The 18,879-nt window shown below is 36.5% G+C and overlaps 1 protein-coding gene across 2 annotated transcripts; it reads left to right on the top strand.

Annotated features, from left to right (window-relative positions):
• The first annotated feature begins 3,632 nt into the window (after positions 1-3,632).
• On the top strand, positions 3,633-18,615 carry LOC133875926 (inositol 1,3,4-trisphosphate 5/6-kinase 4). Of its 2 annotated transcripts, XM_062314210.1 has the most exons (14): positions 3,633-3,935; positions 4,676-4,711; positions 5,069-5,267; positions 5,774-5,800; positions 6,033-6,118; positions 7,437-7,505; positions 7,955-7,989; positions 8,101-8,157; positions 8,731-8,884; positions 10,190-10,303; positions 15,732-15,794; positions 16,081-16,226; positions 16,395-16,551; positions 18,070-18,615. In XM_062314210.1, the coding sequence occupies exons 1-14, from the start codon at positions 3,792-3,794 to the stop codon at positions 18,205-18,207; spliced, it is 1,425 nt and encodes a 474-aa protein (XP_062170194.1). In that variant the 5' UTR covers positions 3,633-3,791; the 3' UTR covers positions 18,208-18,615. The 2 variants fall into 2 exon arrangements, with proteins under 2 accessions (XP_062170194.1, XP_062170186.1); XM_062314202.1 differs by having other exon boundaries at positions 3,639-3,935; positions 7,955-8,157.
• Positions 18,616-18,879: the final 264 nt, after the last annotated feature.

Below are 18,879 nucleotides of genomic sequence, written 5' to 3'. Positions count from 1 at the left end.
ATTTTCCTTTTCTTTTAGCCTATAAAATGCATGTATCATATGTTAAAAGGCAGATGTCATTTTAATAAACATTCTTACTTGATATTATTGAAGCAAAGTTGGAATTGATACAAGATTCAAACATTTGATGCAGAGGCCGGAAGATACAAGGATAAGAAAAGAAAATATAGTTCTGGATACAAAATAGAAAGGCTAGAGATAGGCACTCAAGATGGCTTACAAATTCTCTCTTAAATGACTTTTGCCTTTTAACAAATCATACAAGCCTTTTTTGGGCTAAAAGAAAAGGAAAATTACAAATATGAACAGTAGTAAATATTCCGCATATCTTTTTGAACAGTAAAGGTAGCAATATTTCAACATTCCGCATGTCTTCTGAACAGTAAAAGCAGCAATAATTCTTGAGTCTTCTAAGCAGTAATAATTCTTGAACATTGATTATTTTGTCTTTCGCGTTGGCTGATGCAACAGTAAAAGCAGTAATAATTCTTGAACATTGAATATTTTGTCTTTTACGTCGGCGGATGTGAAACTGATAAAGATTCTATTCGTATAAAGTCTTCATGTCATAAATGCTTCTTCAAAAAGTCTTCATGTCATAATTGTTCTTCATAAAGTGTGTCATAATGCTTCTTCATAAAGTCTTCATGTCATAATGCTTGCTTCATCATGTCTTAATGCTTGCTTAATAAATTATGACATGAAGACTTTATGAAAAACCATTATGATAGACTTTATGATGAAGAATTATGACATGAAAACTTTTTGAAGAAGCATTTATGACATAAAGACTTTATACGAATATAATCTTTATTAGTTTCACATCCGCCGACGCAAAAGACAAAATATTCAATGTTCAATAATTATTTTATCTATTACTGTTGCATCCACCGGTGCAAAAGACAAAATATTCAATGTTCAATAATTATTGCTGCTTAGAAGACTCAAGAATTATTGCAGTTTTTATTGTTCAAAAGACATGCGGAATATTGAATTATTGCTACCTTTACTGTTCAAAAAGATATTCGGAATATTTACTACTGTTCATATTTGTAATTTTCCTTTTCTTTTAGCCTATAAAAGGCCTGTATGATATGTTAAAAGGCAGAAGTCATTTAAGAGAAAATTTGTAAGCCATCTTGAGTACCTATCTCTCGCCTTTCTATCATTTCTATCTTGTATCAAGAACTATCTTTTCTTTTTTTTGTATCTTCCGGCCTCTGCATCAAGCCTTTGAATCTTGTATCTATTCAAACTTTGCTTCAGTAATATCAAGTAAGAATGTTTATTACTTCATCTCTATCTTCACTAAATGATTCTCCTTTATATTATGTTCATGTTTTTGAATTATTTTATTTTCCTTTTCTATTAGCCTATAAAAGGTTTGTATGATATCTTAAAAGGCAGATGTCATTTTAATAAATATTTTTACTTGATATTATTGAAGCAAAGTTGGAATAGATACAAGATTCAAAGCCTTGATGCAGAGGCCGGAAGATACAAAGAAAAAGAAAGAAAAGATAGTTCTGGATACAAGATAGAAATGATAGAAAGGCTAGAGATAGGCACTCAAGATGACTTATAAATTCTCTCAAAAATGACTTCTTCCTTCTAACATATCATAAAGGCCTTTTATAGGCTAAAAGAAAAGGAAAATTACAAATATGAACAGTAGTAAATATTCCGCATATCTTTTTGAACAGTAAAGGTAACAATAATTCAATATTCCGCATGTTTTCTGAACAGTAAAAGCAGCAATAATTCTTGAACATTGATTATTTTGTCTTTTGCGTCGGCGGATGCAAAAGTAAAAGCAGTAATAATTCTTGAACATTGTATATTTTGTCTTTTACGTCGGCAGATGTGAAACTGATAAAGATTCAATTCGTATAAAGTCTTCATATCATAAATGCTTCTTCAAAAAGTCTTCATGTCATAATTCTTCTTCATAAAGTCTGTCATAATGTTTTTTCATAAAGTCTTCATGTCATAATGCTTGCTTCATCATGTCTTAATGCTTGCTTAATAATTATTAAGCAAGCATTATGACTTGAAGGCTTTATGAAAAACTATTATGATAGACTTTATGGTGAAAAATTATGACATGAAGACTTTTTGAAGAAGCATTTATGACATGAAGACTTTATACAAATAGAATCTTTACCAGTTTCACATCCACCGACGCAAAAGACAAAATATTCAATGTTCAAGAATTATTATATCTTTTACTGTTGCATCCGCCGACGCAAAAGACAAAATAATCAATGTTCAATAATTATTGCTGCTCAGAAGACTCAAGAATTATTGCTGCTTTTACTATTCAGAAGACATGCCAAATATTGAATTATTGCTACCTTTACTGTTCAAAAAGATATGCAAAATATTTACTACTGTTCATATTTGTAATTTTCCTTTTCTTTTAGCCTATGAAAAGCCTGTATGATATGTTAAAAGGCAAAAGTCATTTGAGAGAGAATTTGTAAGCCATCTTAAGTGCCTATCTCTAGCCTTTCTATCATTTCTATCTTGTATCAAGAACTATCTTTTCTTTTTTTTGTATCTTCCGGCCTCTGCATCAAGCCTTTGAATCTTGTATCTATTCAAACTTTGCTTCAGTAATATCAAGTAAGAATGTTTATTACTTCATCTCTATCTTCACTAAATGATTCTTCTTTATATTATGTTCATGTTTTTGAATTATTTTATTTTCCTTTTCTATTAGCCTATAAAAGGCTTGTATGATATGTTAAAAGGCAGATGTCATTTTAATAAATATTCTTACTTGATATTATTGAAGGAAAGTTGGAATAGATACAAGATTCAAAGCCTTGATGCAGAGGCCGGAAGATACAAGGAAAAGAAAAGAAAAGATAGTTCTGGATACAAGATAGAAATGATAGAAATGCTAGAGATAGGCACTCAAGATAACTTACAAATTCTCTCAAAAATGACTTCTTCCTTCTAACATATCATACAGGCCTTTTATAGGCTAAAAGAAAAGGAAAATTACAAATATGAACAGTAGTAAATATTCCGAATATCTTTTTGAACAGTAAAGGTAGCAATAATTTAATATTCCGCATGTCTTCTGAACAGTAAAAGCAGCAATAATTCTTGAGTCTTCTAAGCAGCAATAATTCTTGAACATTGATTATTTTGTCTTTTGCGTCGGCGGATGCAACAGTAAAAGCAGTAATAATTCTTGAACATTGAATATTTTGTCTTTTACATCGGCGGATGTGAAACTGATAAAGATTCTATTCGTATAAATTCTTCATGTCATAAATGCTTCTTCAAAAAGTCTTCATGTCATAATTCTTCTTCATAAAGTCTTTCATAATGCTTTTTCATAAAGTCTTCTTGTCATAATGCTTTCTTCATCATGTCATAATGCTTGCTTCATTTAGAATTATTAAGCAAGCATTATGACACGAAGACTTTATAAAAAATCATTATGATAGACTTTATGGCGAAGAATTATGACATGAAGAATTTTTGAAGAAGCATTTATGACATGAAGACTCTTATATAAAAATAAAATTATACAAATTTATTTCAATCGAACCGAATTTATATGAGTATATCTTATTACCGAGACCGATCGAGTTTAACTCTACCGAGTTCGCCGGCGGCCGGGCTCCTCTTTACCCCTAAACGCGCGCAAAGATTTCAACATAGAGAGAGAGAGAGACTTTACAGAGTTTACTTCCCCAAAAAAACAAAACTATTAGAAATTTAGAAGTGAGCGAGTGAGAGAGAGAGAGAGAGAGAGAGAGAGAGAGAGGCGAGAGATGGGTGCGGCAGTAGGGGGAGTGATATTGGACGAGTCAGTACTATTAGCCCCTCAGCACGACGACGACCTTCATGCGAACTCATCGGTACAATCCGGCGCTGAGTCTCTCCTTCGTAAGCTTCGCCATTCCAAAATCCGTGTGGTATTCCATCTCTCTCCCTCTCTGGAACTCGATTGTTCTTGGTGTAATATATTGTTGCTACCTTTCTGGGTTTTCTTTTTTTAAGGTGTTCTTCTTGTTTCTTCCCTTTTATTTTTTCCTATCGTTGCAGAAAAATATATATTGACGTCTAAGACCCATTAACTTTTTTGGTTTATTACTTAATTTTTGCATGTATAAATTTTTTAATAGAAATGCTTCTGATTATCGCAATGGGTTAATTATCAGTGTATTTTTTTATTTTTTTTGTTGTTGCTATTTCTACTTCTTGTAAGTTGCAAATGCATGTTATATTATTGATACTTGCTTTCACACAAGCACACAATTTCACTCATTTGTTGAATAATCTAATCTTTGACCAAATTTGTTGATATTTCCATGAAGAGATTGCATTGGGTTGAGTATTAATACGTCCCTATCATTTCTAAACGATTCTTTACTCTGGTCCTTCTATTTAGTGTAAACGTCTTATTGAGAAAAAGTGATCCACAATATGTTGTAGATTGATAAACCGAGAATTGAAATCTGGTAATTTGTTTTTTCTGTGATCACTGCAACTTAAACCATGCTATTGTGTCTATAATGTTTGTTCTAAACCCTTGACTTAGAGAGGCGAATGTAGAAAATGTACATCCTCTGATATCAATGTCTTATATGTGCTGCATTTCTAAAACTCTTTTATTAAATCATGTTGATCGGTAAGCTTTGCCTCATCTTTGCAGGGGATTTCTTATGGACTGGATCTCTCAGACCATAAGGTAGTTTATTTTGCACTACTCATGTAACAAGCTATAAATATAGCAATACAACATAACTTCAGCATCATTCTCTTTATTTGATTATAAGCCAAAAGATCTGTAACATCACTCAAATTTGAGTACCAGACCATCATTCATCATTGTTCTTCAAAATGTACCTTTTTTTTTTTTTGGATTCACAAGAATCATCCTTTATTTGTTACAAAAATTGTATTCCTTTCTGTTGTTGTAAGTATTAAATGCTGGTTACAATGCCCTTATACTGGTTCAAGCCGCAACTGAACTTCCTAGTGGTTCGCACAGCATTTCTTTTATCCTGACGACAAAGCTGTTAACAATTTTCTCTTCTTGTTATAGGTGAGTCTTCTTAAAAGGATGGCAACACTGTACTCGTATGACTGTTTTATCTTAAATGCATCTTCTTTAGATGATGCTCAAAATGAGATTTTTCTAGCTTGGGGTGACATTGGAGGCAGTATTTTGTACCTAGTTTCTGACAAGAAGAAGGAAGTCTTTCCTAAACTAAGCAACTGTGGTTGGCTGGTCGTTGTTCTAAGTGAGTACCACCATACCTATTTTCCCCCAGTATGGGAGCCTCAGAATTTTGTTTTGTTGTGGGACATATATATGGATATACTCGGTCTTCTGGAAAGCATTAACTGTCTACTACTTTAATGGAGTTCAACATCGAGATTTAATGTATCTCATCGGAACATGTCTTGGGCATTCTCTGACACAAAAGAAATTCAAAAAAAGCATCTAGTTGATTATGATTATCTTGGTGTGGGATCTTTTGGATCTCATTTACAAAAAGATAGGATTTAAGAGGAGTTTTCGGTTTTATGTTAGGATGCTTATATTGGGTCGTAGACTGAAGTGGCCTTGTAAGCTGCAAATGACAGTTGTACAACGAGTTTCCCAATCTGGAAATCAGTTATCTTGATTGGGATGGCAGTGACCCATAAATTGTTTTACTCTGTTGTTGGACCTTGTAATCCATTTTAATTGTCTCTACCAGATATTAAAATGCAACTATCTAATTGGCTTTACTTTCTATCACAGGATCTCTTGGGCAAGAATCAGCAGATGGTGTGCACCGCCCTCTTCTGTGTCCATAATGCATATGATGCTGATGTTTTTTTTAGGAAAATTATAATTAATTCTAGCCAGTCTATACTCATTTTCTGTATTTATATTCTTATATTGTCATTTATATGTGCTTTTCATTTAGTGAAAATTTGACAGTCTCTTGACTATATAATCAATTAAAGTTAGATTATTTACTAAATTTATTTGCTCCTTTTGCTTTGAGTTATTGAAGGTGGTAGTGCATGTGAGTATTCAAGCATGGTTTATATCAACAAGCTAGAAGAGTTGCCTTTGACTGTATGCCACTTAAATCGAAAGGTTGCAAGCTTATTCCTATGTCACTATTCCAGTTCTGGAGAATTTTATTTTTATATTTTTAATGTTTAAAGAATTAACTTGGAGAGACAGAATATATGTTACATTATATATATATATATATATATCTTTTAAATTTTTGGTTGGCAGCTTTTCGAGGAAAATATATATCCAACTATGGCATTTGCTTCCAAATCCATGTCTTTTGGGCATGCCATAGGTCCATCTCAAAACATGAACATTTCTTCAATCTTTTTGGGAATAAAGAGATGATAAAATAATTAGGAATTATCCTAAATCATATTCTTGGGCTGAACACCATGCGTATATATAAAGACACAATCAGTATTTCTGACCCTTGGAAATAACACTAAGAGTAGCAAAATCATTCCTGATATACATGATACCAAAGAAGTAAACTTTCTTGAGCTCCTGAAACTAAAAAGACATTCTCGAGCTCCTAAAACTAAAAAGATATTTTATTTTCTATGACCTCTTCGAACCCAATTTTCAGTAACAAATGAGCAATGAGCCTGAAAGTGTTTGAGTTTTGCAGTGTATTTGGATTCCAGAAAGAGAAAAATCAGTTTTTTGACCTGCTTTCCTTTGGCATTGTGTCTGTTATTCATTTCAGTATAGTCAAGATTTAATGTCTGTGCTACATACCTGGATTTCACTCACTGAGAGTCTTCTGTTGAAACATTTCAATACTCAACTCAAACTCCTGGACTATGTAGCCATTGAACATTGCATTCTTAGTTGTAATGCTGTCACTTACTGTGACCCATTAAAACTTTTGAACCATGATGTTTAGTCATTGGGTGGCTTTTTTTATTAGCAGTTTGTTTAACTTTGTCAGCGATATTGGCGGAGTAATTTGATAGTTTAATAATATATATATGTATATGTATGTATATGTGTGGTGTGGATTCCGATGGGTTCTGTTCTTGTGTTTCCTAACTGGAGTCGAGAATCCCCAACAGGGAAAAAAAAATTGAGTCAATATGACTTTTATTAATTGATGAGGGGCATTGACTCATTCATACTCTTTTGTAGCATATGATGAACTTTGTCGTTTAGCTTTGTATTATTATAAATGTCTTGGGGCTACCATAGTTTGCCACAGTCCTTTTTAACCATATAGAATATAAATCGAGAAGTTGATTACTACAAGTTGCATTATGATGTAGGTTATATGAATGTACCTGATCATTCACGTATCGTGGTAGATAAGGCTATCACTTTTCTGAGTATATTCCTTTCTATGTTACACATATTCATGACCTTTTTTCTCTCTTTCAATGTTTTGCCTTGCAAGCAGGCACTTCGCAACACTGCTGCAACTGTTGGATATGTTATGAAACCTTCTCGTGAAGAAGATTTTGCTAAGGTGAGCCCTCTATGAAGAAATGAAGGCACTACTTGTTGTTAGAAAATAATAAAAGAAGTCCAACTGGTGATATGTTTTACGACTCCATAGACATACATGAAGTTGGCACAAAAGCAGGATACTCCCAGATTAATAATTTGTCATGTTAAGGTGATATTGGAACTGACAGAATTTGGTGTTTAGAATTTTATACCTCAAAGCGGTTTTCACTTCAGGACATTTCTTTTTTCTTGAAATAATAGTAGATCCAATGGTTATATGAAATGTGATGGATCAGAATTCTGTATTTATCTGATTGAGTGGTTTTTGGCCCAAGAGATCTTGTTTGATTTGATTTTGCTAGCACCTACATGTTCATGCCTGCAGTTATGCTCATGATAAATTCTAGCTTTTTATGTTTACTATTTGGATTCATGCAATTTGAACCTCATGAGTTCTGATTTTTGCAGAGGGGTGCATTCCCTTTGTATCCTACTCAAAATGGGTTGATGTTCTTGCCCCTCACCTTTGAGCTTCCTTTATCACCTCAGTTGCAAGAAGTTGACATTGTTCTCCATAAAGCAACTGATGAAATTGTATCCATTGATTTGAGCAGTTCTTCAAACCTCTCTGAAAGAGTAGCTTACACCAGGGGCATGCGGGAATTGCAAAGGTGACTTTTCAGGTCTATAGAACTGTCATTGCACCATCTAACATGAACAGGGTTTTTTGTTTTTTGGAGGGGGGGAAGGGGGGAACCAACATGCCAATGCCAGCTATTGATGCTTTATCACATGAAGCTCGATTAAATTATTTTGCTTATACAAGTTTTTGTGATTATGCCACCATTAATCTTTTCATGTTTTCTTCTTGGCCAAAGTTAAATGTTTGTCTTGAGAGAAAAAAAGATGAAACAAAATAGAAAAATAAAAAATAAAAAACAAAACAAAACCAAAAAAAAAGGGAAAAGGTTCTACTTTGTTTGAGTCTTCTGATACTAATGCCTGAAATGGAGTTGACAACTTGTCCAACGAAGTAGCGTAATTAGCTGAGTATTAGCCCAGCAGCAATCATATTGAATTTTCTTGTGAGCTTGTAAGAAGAGGTTTCCCAGAAGAATATATCTATGTTTCTTTGAGGGATCTTTGCAGACTGTTACATATCTGTTTATTTTAGTATCAAAGGGAAGGGGCATTATGTGATACAGTTTCTAACGTTTTTTCTTTAAACATTTGTTCTCACACAGATATATGGAGCATCAACCGGATTGCTGTGTGATTGACCCATTTAATAACATTTACCCTGTAGTGGATCGGCTGAAAATTCAAGAGATTCTACTTGGTCTGGAGAATCTTAATACTGAAGGTCACTGTACGATCAGGGCCCCCCATTTTCTCAAGGTCTTATGTCTTGATGGTATTTTTGTTATGCTTGTAACAACTGCTCCTGCAAATTAATAACAAATAACCTGGATGATTTACTTGTTTATACTTGCAAACTTTTTGTAATTGGCAACTTTTAGGTCTAGATGTCTTCCATAGTTTTATGTTATTACGTAAGTGTTTCTTTTATTTATTTATTTTAGTGAAAAGATAACTCCTAACTTCACAAGTCTGGTATCCATGATAAGTTGCACCATATACCTGCATTTTAGAATGGATATCTATCACTAGGCTACAATGCTATTAGTTGTTATATACACTTAAATATAATGGATCTTGCAATGCTCATAAGTAAAACTGTTAGTTCTAGTTTGCTATCGCTAAATCTTCCACTAGGCGTAGGAAAGGAAAGGACCTTATGTTGTAGAGTTGTGTGCCTTTGTGTGCTTGGGTGGGTTTGTGGGTCGTTCCTCGGGCTTTCGGTTTTTGCTTGGGTTCTTTTGATGGGTGTTTCTCTTGGGTTTTTCTCGGGTTCTTGGGCTTTTATTCTTTGGGTTAGGGGGTCCTATTGGGGGTTTTTGGGGTTAGTTTGGGTGCTTTTCAGGGGCTTTTATTGTATTACGGGGGTTACTAATAGGGGTTTCTATTGTATTGTGGAGGTTACTATTATGCTTGTTAGGGGTTTTCTTGAGTTTTTTATGTGGGCTAGCTGGATTGCTTCTGTGTATACTTCCTGTGTACTTAGGGGCGCCTTATGCTTTTTATAATGAAATTCTCTTACTTATTAAAAAAAAAAAGATACACAAAGAAACACAATGCTATTTCGGAATAGTTCTTCTACAATTTTATATGTATATGATCATCCATGATGAATCTATGCATTCACGATTAAAGGCAACGACGATGTTCTAATTGTGTTCCATTAAAGTACTTAGGGATGAGTGAAATAGCATGCCGTGAAAAAAAAAAAAAAAAAGATATGGTGGTATTGATTTTTTTTTTTCTTTTTAAATTCAACTATGTTATCTGCATATATTACTGGACACAAAGATAAATTTAAATTTTTTAATCTTTTGATGCATTAAATGTTTGAAGTTATTCTCTCTCCCTAAGTGGGTGTCTCTCTTTTATATTTCCTCTGTACTTAGGTTGCGCCCCTTTTTCGCTTTCTAGTAAGATTGAATTACTTTTAAACAAAAAAATGTTTGAAGTTATTTCAATGATATTCAATAAGACTCAAGGTTTAAGTTCAAATAGTGGATCCTTTGTATAATTCATTGAATTTCTCCACAAATTTATCAAGTCTGGTTTTTAATTGTGCAGGTTGATAATTTCCATGAACATGATTTGGTGCAAAGGCTGTCTGAAGCCAAACTATCTCTTCCAAGTATAGTGAAACCTCAAGTTGCCTGCGGTGTAGCTAATGCTCACACTATGGTACTAACTTTTTCTAGTTTCATTCTGGATTCTGGTATTATGAATTTGACTTTCAAGTTTTTTCAACATGCTACCCTTTATTAAGGGCCAATTACCTTGAACTTCCATGTTGCTAGAAGGTTTGCCAATGACTGAAGTAGACACCCTTATTTAGGAAAGATGTGGGAAAGCCATCTGCAAAGCAGTATAGTATTATGAAACTTCTTGTATTAGTTATACATCTTCTAGCAATTTTCTACCTGATGGAATTGTGTAAACAAATTGAATTTTTTTAAAGGATTTATTTGGCTATGGCACAAATATGGGTGTTGGTGTTTAATGCACATATAATGTCACTTTTAACATATGTATTTTTTTTTTTGGGATGTTTACCATGAAAAAAATGTATCTGCATTATACAAACAAAATTTTTGAACAAAAAAGAGTTACAAAGGACATCTATATTTAGGTCAATGATTTCTGCCAATGTTACATTCTTGTTTTATTTAAAAGAAAAAGGTTCGTATTTTAAATGTGTTTGATAATAGTATTTGGGGCCTTTAAGCCCTACATTCTATAAAGGGCAATAGGGGTATTGGTTCAAATTTACGGTACATTATATGCAGCTTGGTGCTAATCCTTGATTTGTTGTCAACAGTTCCTTTGTTAATTTTGTAGCCCAAAAAATTGGAAAAACTAGTAAACCTAGATATTTACAAGTGGGGCTAATGCTCTCTTAGGCAAAAGGTTATGGCGCTATGGGCATGAGAGAGAGGCCCTGTGGAGAGTTGTAGTGGACTCTAAATTTGGCGGTTCATGGGGTGGGGTTATGAAGAATATTAGGAGTGGTTGGCGGAAGTTTTCAAGTCATACAAGATTTGAGGTGGGAGAGGGCTTCAATTTTAGATTATGGCATGTTCTGTGGTGTGGAGATTTGATCCTAAAGGAAGCCTTTCCAGTTTATATGGCATTGCTTGCGCGAATGATGCTTTTGTTGTGGCTCACTTGGAGCTTTCTAGTGGATTCAATAAGTGGAACGTAAGCTTTGCTAGAGCAGCTCATGATTCGGAGATGGCTGTCTTTGCCTCGTTTTTTAGGGTGGTGTATTCAGTCAGTGTGAGATGGAAGGTGAAGATAAGCTTTGGTGGATCTCCTCCAAAAGAAGGTTGTTCCATGTAAGATCCTTCTATAGTGTTTTGGGTTATAATGTTGGGTTCCTTTTCCCATGGAAGAGCATTTGGTGGACTAAGGTTCCTTTGAGGGCAGGTTGGCTTCCTTTGGGTGATAGATTTGTTGGTATCATGTGAAATTAGATTTTAGTGAAAGACTCTCTCAACCTCTCTCTCCCCTCACCCCTCGCCGTTCCTCTCTCTCTATCCTAGTGGTGGTGCGTGGAGGCGCGTCACGCTAGGGTTTTGCTTCTTTCAGCCTTTTCGACGCTCGACGTCCAGTGGTGCTTTCATTGGAGCTTCCTTTGGAGCTATTATGGGGTCAATTTTCTTCGTTTTCACCAGCGGGTTGGAGCTTTTCTGGGTCTGTTTTCTTTCGTCTTCTTCGACGGGCTGTGTCGCGGGTATGTCTTCGTGGTGTTCTCAGTAAAGCAGAGATGGAGCATCGATTCTCCGTGGAAGCCAAAGCTTTCTACTTTTCGGTGAAGGCTGAGGTGTCTGAGATCCGCTTGGAGGAAAGGAGGAAGGGGTTTTGTGGGTATATCTTTCTAGGCCTCTAGGGTTCTGAGTGGTTGTTGACCACTGTAGAGGAGGCGCTAAAGGAATCAGTGAAGAAGGACTTTGTCAAGTCCTACCGCGAAGATGAGAAAGCCTTAATGGTTAGTGGGGGTGGTAATAAGGCTGGTCGTTACTTTGAGGCGGCTGTCTACGCTGAGGGTGGTCATAAAGGGGTTATTTGGCTCCTTGAAGGTCGTGAAGGATGAGGTTGATCTCGGGTTGTGGGTGAGTTGCGAAAGATCCTTACTTTTCTCGGATGAAAGGCTCGGTCGCTGGTTTCTGAGGTGTCTACATCGGAGGGGATAAAGAAGGGGGGTGTCTCATCCAGTTGTTTGGGTGGGGGTTTCTCCATCTTTTGCGGAAGTGGTTCAGGGGGAAGCTGTTTCTCATGTCAAGCATCCTGGGCTGCGGGATTCAGAGTTAGAGCTTCGTGGGTTGGATCTACTTCTGGAGGCGTGGTGTAGGGTGGTCGAAGACGGGAGAATGGAGGTGAACTGCTATGCTTTGGAGCAATCGCACGGGTCGATGGAGAAGAAGAGGAATCCAATATGCTTCCATGGTGTTGGCGAGGCTAGGAAGAAGAAGAAGTTATGGCTTTCTTGTTTGTGTAAGAAGCTTCTAGAGTGGCTTTGGGCTACCTTGGACCGGGTTTCAACTTCAGGGTTCAATTGGGCTAGGCTAGGTCTGAAGCCCAAGCATGCTAGCTGGGCTGAGACTAAGGCCTTGGTGAAGAAATCTGCAGGCCTTGGGTCGTCTCCAGTGGCCTCTGATCTGGAGCCCGATTCAGTTCATGCTCAGCCTGAGACGTCGTTGGTTGCTTTCTTGTCTGTCTCCGGGGACTCTGTCTCTAGGTTCTCTTCTCCCCCCTGCCGCCCTGGCAGTTCTTCAGTAAGTCGGCGCCTCTGGTAGGTTCTACTAGGTCTGAGGTAAGTAATGTTGTTGGGCCTTTATTTTTGGATACCTTTTCTCGCCGCTTGTTCAGTTCTTCAATCATTCTCCGGGCGGCCTTTGCAAGTTTCCTCTCCTCCTCAGTCTTGCATCACCTCCTTTCAGTCTGTTTCTGGGGCGGCTGAGTTGGGTAAGAGGTTGCGTTCCTCTTCTTCTATGCTGCCAAACTCTAAGCTGTTCCAGAAGTATTACTGGAAGGCTAGGGAAGCTAGAAAGGTTCATATGGAGCAGAAGTATTTGCCGATTCTATGGAAGCTTTGAGGCCAGTTGCTCAAGTGCCAGGGTTTCTTTCTCTGCTTCCGGTTCCAGCCGTGAAAGTAGATGTTGTGCTTCCACTAGCAGCTTTTGTGAAGGGTATGTGTAAGTCTTCCTCTCCAATGAGGGGTTGCCTTCGGCGGGGGTTTCTTAATCCGAGCCTGGTTGTGCAAGTTACTCCGGGTTCTCATACCGCCATTAAGGGATCGGATTTCAGGGTGAATGGTTTGACCCAATCCCAAAACTGGCCAGTAGGTTTTGGCCTATCTGGGGAGGTGGTTGCGTGGGAGGAGGGCGACGAGGTATGGGATGGGGAGGATGGCGACTCCTTTTACCCGTTGGGTGTTTTACCTCTTGATTTGGCCTTGGATTGGGAGTTGGATAGTGTTAAGGATTTGGATCCGTCCTTGGCGATTTTGGAAGCCATTGAAGAGGATTACTATCGGGGAGTTAAAGCAGCGTGTCCTAAGACCAAAGGTAGGAGGGAAGTTATGAATCTGGTAAGCTTATCAACTACGGTGTTTCTAGCGTGTCCTCTTGGCTTAGGAAAGACAAGGCACACATAGTGTAGTGTTGGGGTCTCCCGAAGGTTTTGGGTTTGTGGGATTGGGTTTTTGAGGGTTGGTGGGTTTTTGGGGGTTGGGTTTTCTTTCTTGTTGTAGGCCGCTTTGGTTGTTCCTGTGTACTTTGGGGCGCCTTACTCTTTTTAATAAAACCTTTTTTACTTATAAAAAAAAGATTTGTTGGTGTAAGATCCTTCTATAGTGTCTTGGGTTATAATGTTGGCTTCTTTTTCCCTTGGAAGAGCGTTTGGTGGACTAAGGTTCCTTTGAAGGCAGGTTGGCTTCCTTTGGGTGATAGATTTGTTAGTTAGTTGGGGAGGACAGGTTGGGCGAGGTACTTTGATGGGAGTTTGGAGGTTGGCTCCATTGTGCTTAATGTGGTGTCTTTGACGAGAGAGGAATGCTCAGAAATTTGAAGATTTTGAAACTTTGGTGACAGAGTTGTGGAAGATTGTGATCCCGGATATCTGTTTATCATAGTTTGCTTGTTCCTAGTTTTACAGTTTTTTTGAATTTTTGTGCTTCTTTTTCTTTAGAGTAGGGGTTCTCTTGTATATTCCATGTGTACTAGGGTTGCACCCCTTTGCGCTATTCAATGATAATGAAATTATTGATAAAAATTAGTTTCCTTTGAGGGCACCCTGTTTTGCTTGGTCGGTGGCTTTAGGAAAGATCCTTATCATGGACAATCTTAGGAAACGGCATATCATTGTGGTTGATAGGTTCTATATGTGTAAAAGGAATAGGGAGTCTGTAGACCATCTTCTACTTCATTGTGAGGTTGCCATTGCCTTTGTGTAATGTTTTCTTCAATTGATTTGGGTTGTTCTTGAGTTAGGCCTAGATGAGTAGTCGACTTATATGCTTTTTGGTGGATTGCCAGCAGCATTTAGAGTGCTGCTGTGTGGATGATACTGCCTTCGTGTCTTTTGTGGTGTCTATGGAGGGAATTGAAAGAATTATAGAAATTTTGAGGACTATGAGAGGGCATTGGAGGAGATTCAGTCTTTTTTCTTCAAAACTGTCTTTGGACAGTTGCTTTCGTTTCTCTTTGGTGATTAGTTATCATAATTTCCTTTTTCCTTCTTCTATTTTCTCCTTCTAGTTAGGTATTTTTCTTGTATACTTTCTATGTACCTGGAGGCGCCTTACGCTTTTAATGATATTTCGATTACCTATATATATATATAAAATTTGGTAATGCACATTATTCAGTTCAACAAAGGCTCTAGGGACTGGGAAATATGAGACAAATTCGTTGTTTGAACATAGTTTTATGAGTTTAAGTTTGCGAGGGTTATTATCATATTTTAGCTACTGGTTTTTGGTATTCCCCCTTTTATCCAAAGTCTAGTTTCCTTGGTAAGATGTTTGTGCTTTTTACTTTGGCGTGGATTGCATTTAGTATAAATTACCTACACACATCATTCTGCACTTTTTTATGCCCAGAAAGCATGCAGTTTTACAAGGAGAAAACTCAGACATATGCATAGCAAGCTTGTTGCCCTCTTTAACTTTTAGTTTGCACACATCATCTTTCCGTTTCAGGTTGTTTGTGGTTTTCTTTTATCCTTTACCCGCATTATAATTTTAGTGCGAGATCTTTGCCTTAAACAATGGTTCTCTCTTCATTTTGCTTCAATTCCAATTGGCATTCATTACTGGCATGTGATATGCTTTTATACTTCTTGCTGTATGACTAATGTCATTTCAAAAAGAAATTACGTTGCAAATTCCTGTATTCCTGGTGCAAAATAGTTAATGGTTTGCCATGATTTTCTGTGCAAGAGTCCAGGCAACTAATTAGTTCATATCTTCAGCTTGCCAAAAACATCGATTTTGACCTTCTTATTTAGATTTTGTTCTTGGTATATTACAAGCAAGCTGTGATGATGCACACTTATTTTTTTTTTCTTTTCAGATTTGAATTAAATAGCTTAATATTTTACATAACAGGCAATTGTATTCAGAACTGAAGATTTTAAGGACTTGAGCGTTCCTCTTCCAGCTGTTGTGCAGGTGAGCGAGAAACAACTTGCATTTTGAAGACTTCAGGATTTCTATTTGCCTTATCATGGCTAACTAGTTAGCACTCTTGAATTTGTCTTTACTTATTTCAATATGGAAACAGTATCAACTCCAACCATGTATGACGTACTTATGGAAGTGGGTGTGAGGGCCCAAGTGTTTGTCAAATGCATTCATGTGTGTGGTTAATATCTTGTAAAGCAAGGTTAATTTGTTGACGATTGAGTAGAATGGGTTACTCCTTTTGGCTGAAACTTGGAAATTACTGTCACTGCAGGAATATGTGGATCATTCATCCACTCTGTACAAATTTTACGTCCTGGGTGAAAAGGTTTTCTATGCTGTTAAAAAGTCTACACCGAACGCAGATATCTTGATGAAATTATCTGAAAGTAATGGACTCAAACCTCTAGTTTTTGACAGGTATGTGTCTTTTCTCACTTCAGTTTTCCATCTTCCTTTTTGGCCAATGGTTTTTGGATCAAATGGTATCTCCTCCCATCCATGGTGATGGGTTCAACGCCATTTGGGTCTGCAAGTTTTTCAGAGCATGTATTGGATGACCCATAATGTGCTGATCTCTCTTTGCAGCTTAAAATCTCTACCCACTGGCGGTGAAGACCAGCATCGTGGGGATAGTAATTGCTCCAAGGCCACTAATCATTGCATTGATCTTGAGCTGGTCACAGATGCTGCAAATTGGCTAATGAGAATGCTTGATCTTACTATCTTTGGCTTTGATGTTGTTGTAAGTAGCCAATTCAACTTCGCTTGACTACATATTCCACGGCATTTTTTATAATTACTAAATTAAACTGTCAAAGGCTCGTCATCTTTAGGATGATTGCATTTTCCCCAATGTTTGCTGAACCATGTAGAATAACACAATATAAAAACTAAAATTTTCATTATGGGTAGCGATGACCAATCCTGTACCATAAAATCCACAATTGGGATCCCCAGAATTTCTTATCTTCCTCAAAAAGATCCTTCAAAGCAGCTAATCTCATCGACACTTGTTCCATCTGACTTCCTTGCCCTTAAATACTCTGGCATCTGCTGTCTTATATATTGTTTAATTTTGCCGAAGGAAATATCATGTATAACTTAAAAGGTTTTCTATAATCAATCCCTGTACTTTCATTAAAAATAAAATTACCTTTAACTAATGTTTAGACAACCCAGTGGATCCCAATCTGATCGAACAGAAATCTTGAAAGCTGGCCGAACAAGCAGTGGATAAAAAGGTGATTGACAAACTATGCAGAAGCTCTACTTATTAGGTAGTTGACAAACTATGGAGAAGCTCTACTTATGATTGTTGGGAATTCCATGGCATCTTGAAATCAGGGATTGACTATCAAGGGATCATTAAGAGTGGCAAACAAGAAGTACTGCATATAAAACTGTTCCAGATAGGTGAGATGGGCCCCTTAGAAGGGGTGGGGGGTGGGGAGAGGGTTTGAGTGGGCTCTAGGTTGAAGTCATACCAGTCAAAATATATAAATAAATGAAAATAAAAAGATGAGCTAGAGAAGTTGCTGTCGTCAACATAGTTGCAAGTTGAGGCCTGGAAAACGTTGCAACTAATTTCACCACAAAATTAAGTTCCTAACCTGGCTCTAAAGTGGAGAAAGAGGTGATGCAGAGCATGAAAGCTCAACACCACTGCTCAAGGGTTCAAAGTCAGCAGAATATTTCTTTTATTGTGAGTCAAATTTGGGGGCCACTAATATAGTGAGAAACCAGAATCTGCCTTTGGTGAGTGAGGGACAAGGATGGCATAGTGTTTCTTTTGCTATTGACCACCATTTAAAAGTACATCGTTTAAGTTGGGTTGGTTCAAATCATTGATCTCATACATAGACATTCCTGTTAAATAGAGTCAAACACATGGAGTGGGCATTAATATGGTTATGCAAAATCAGTATTACTAGATTTGTGGGTTACTAGATGTGTAGAGTGAGAGAGGTCCACTGATGGGGTTTCTTTGATCCTAATCTGCATCAATTATATCAAATTGGAATAAAGAAAAGTAAATGATGTATTCTTTTTTATGTATGTTAAATAGACAAACATTAAGATTGAGATTTTCACTTATTCATGTTATATAAACATGCATATGTTTGGCCAGTATTTTACATTCTTTAGATTTGTTCTAAACATTGTGATTTATGGTATATTGCTCCTTATCAAACCAAATGTGATTGATTGATTTCTTGCTTTCGTCCTCTTTAGTAACCATGTATATGTGCTGAAATTTCAGATTCAGGAATGCACTGGTGATCATGTCATTGTGGATGTAAATTATCTCCCGTCATTTAAGGAAGTGCCTGATGATATTGCAATACCTGCCTTTTGGAGCGCTATTAAGAAGAAGTTTGAATCGAGAAAGTCGAAATAAGCAACAATAGCTCCTCTTTTACTATGATGACCAGAAGTTGGTTAGTGAAGATATCATCACATCTGGTTTTAAGATGCCAACCATAATCTTTTTGTGTTGGAGGTGAAATGTAAGAGTAATTCTAGACATCATACTTATGTCCCTCTTGTATTCCTTTAATAATGACGCGACTTTTAAAATTACCATTGGACTTGTGATTGATCATTATTGAATTTTGATGTGATTTGAAAAGTTATATCATTATTAGAGTGACATAAGATGGACATGGGTATAACGTTTAGAATTACTCAAAATGCAAGATGTATATTCAGTAATTACATATCATGGCACTTTGTGAGGAAATTTGAGCAAATGAAGTTTTGATATCCATTTCTTTACTGCTATTTATCCTTTAGCTTCTTAACGTAATTTTCCTATGCAATCAAGCTCTTTCTATAACACATTAGTCTTACATTGAAAAGATGAGTAGTCCACATATAGTAGGTGGATTATAAAGATATCCATTGGTGCTAAATCGCACATTGGTTTATTTTCTAGGTGAGACTAGATTTTATAAGTGATTACAGTAAAGCTTTAAATTGACTAGTCCTTTTAAAATGATAGCGCAGATGTGACTAGCACTTTCTTTTAAATTATCAACAGTTCATACTTGCTTTTCCAATTCTTACTTAA

Source organism: Alnus glutinosa, chromosome 1 (genome assembly GCF_958979055.1).
Source record: "Alnus glutinosa chromosome 1, dhAlnGlut1.1, whole genome shotgun sequence".
Lineage (NCBI taxonomy): Eukaryota > Viridiplantae > Streptophyta > Magnoliopsida > Fagales > Betulaceae > Alnus > Alnus glutinosa.
Note: the sequence above shows the minus strand (reverse complement) of the source record. Positions and strands in the feature narration are given on the sequence as shown.

Excerpts from the sequence above, each read along its gene's own strand:
- LOC133875926 (XM_062314202.1), top strand. The coding sequence starts at position 3,792 with ATGGGTGCGGCAGTAGGGGGAGTGATATTGGACGAGTCAGTACTATTA. Across the intron at positions 5,801-6,032 it reads TGGGCAAGAATCAGCAGATG|GTGGTAGTGCATGTGAGTAT; the intron begins GTGTGCACCGCC and ends GAGTTATTGAAG. Across the intron at positions 16,227-16,394 it reads AAACCTCTAGTTTTTGACAG|CTTAAAATCTCTACCCACTG; the intron begins GTATGTGTCTTT and ends CTCTCTTTGCAG.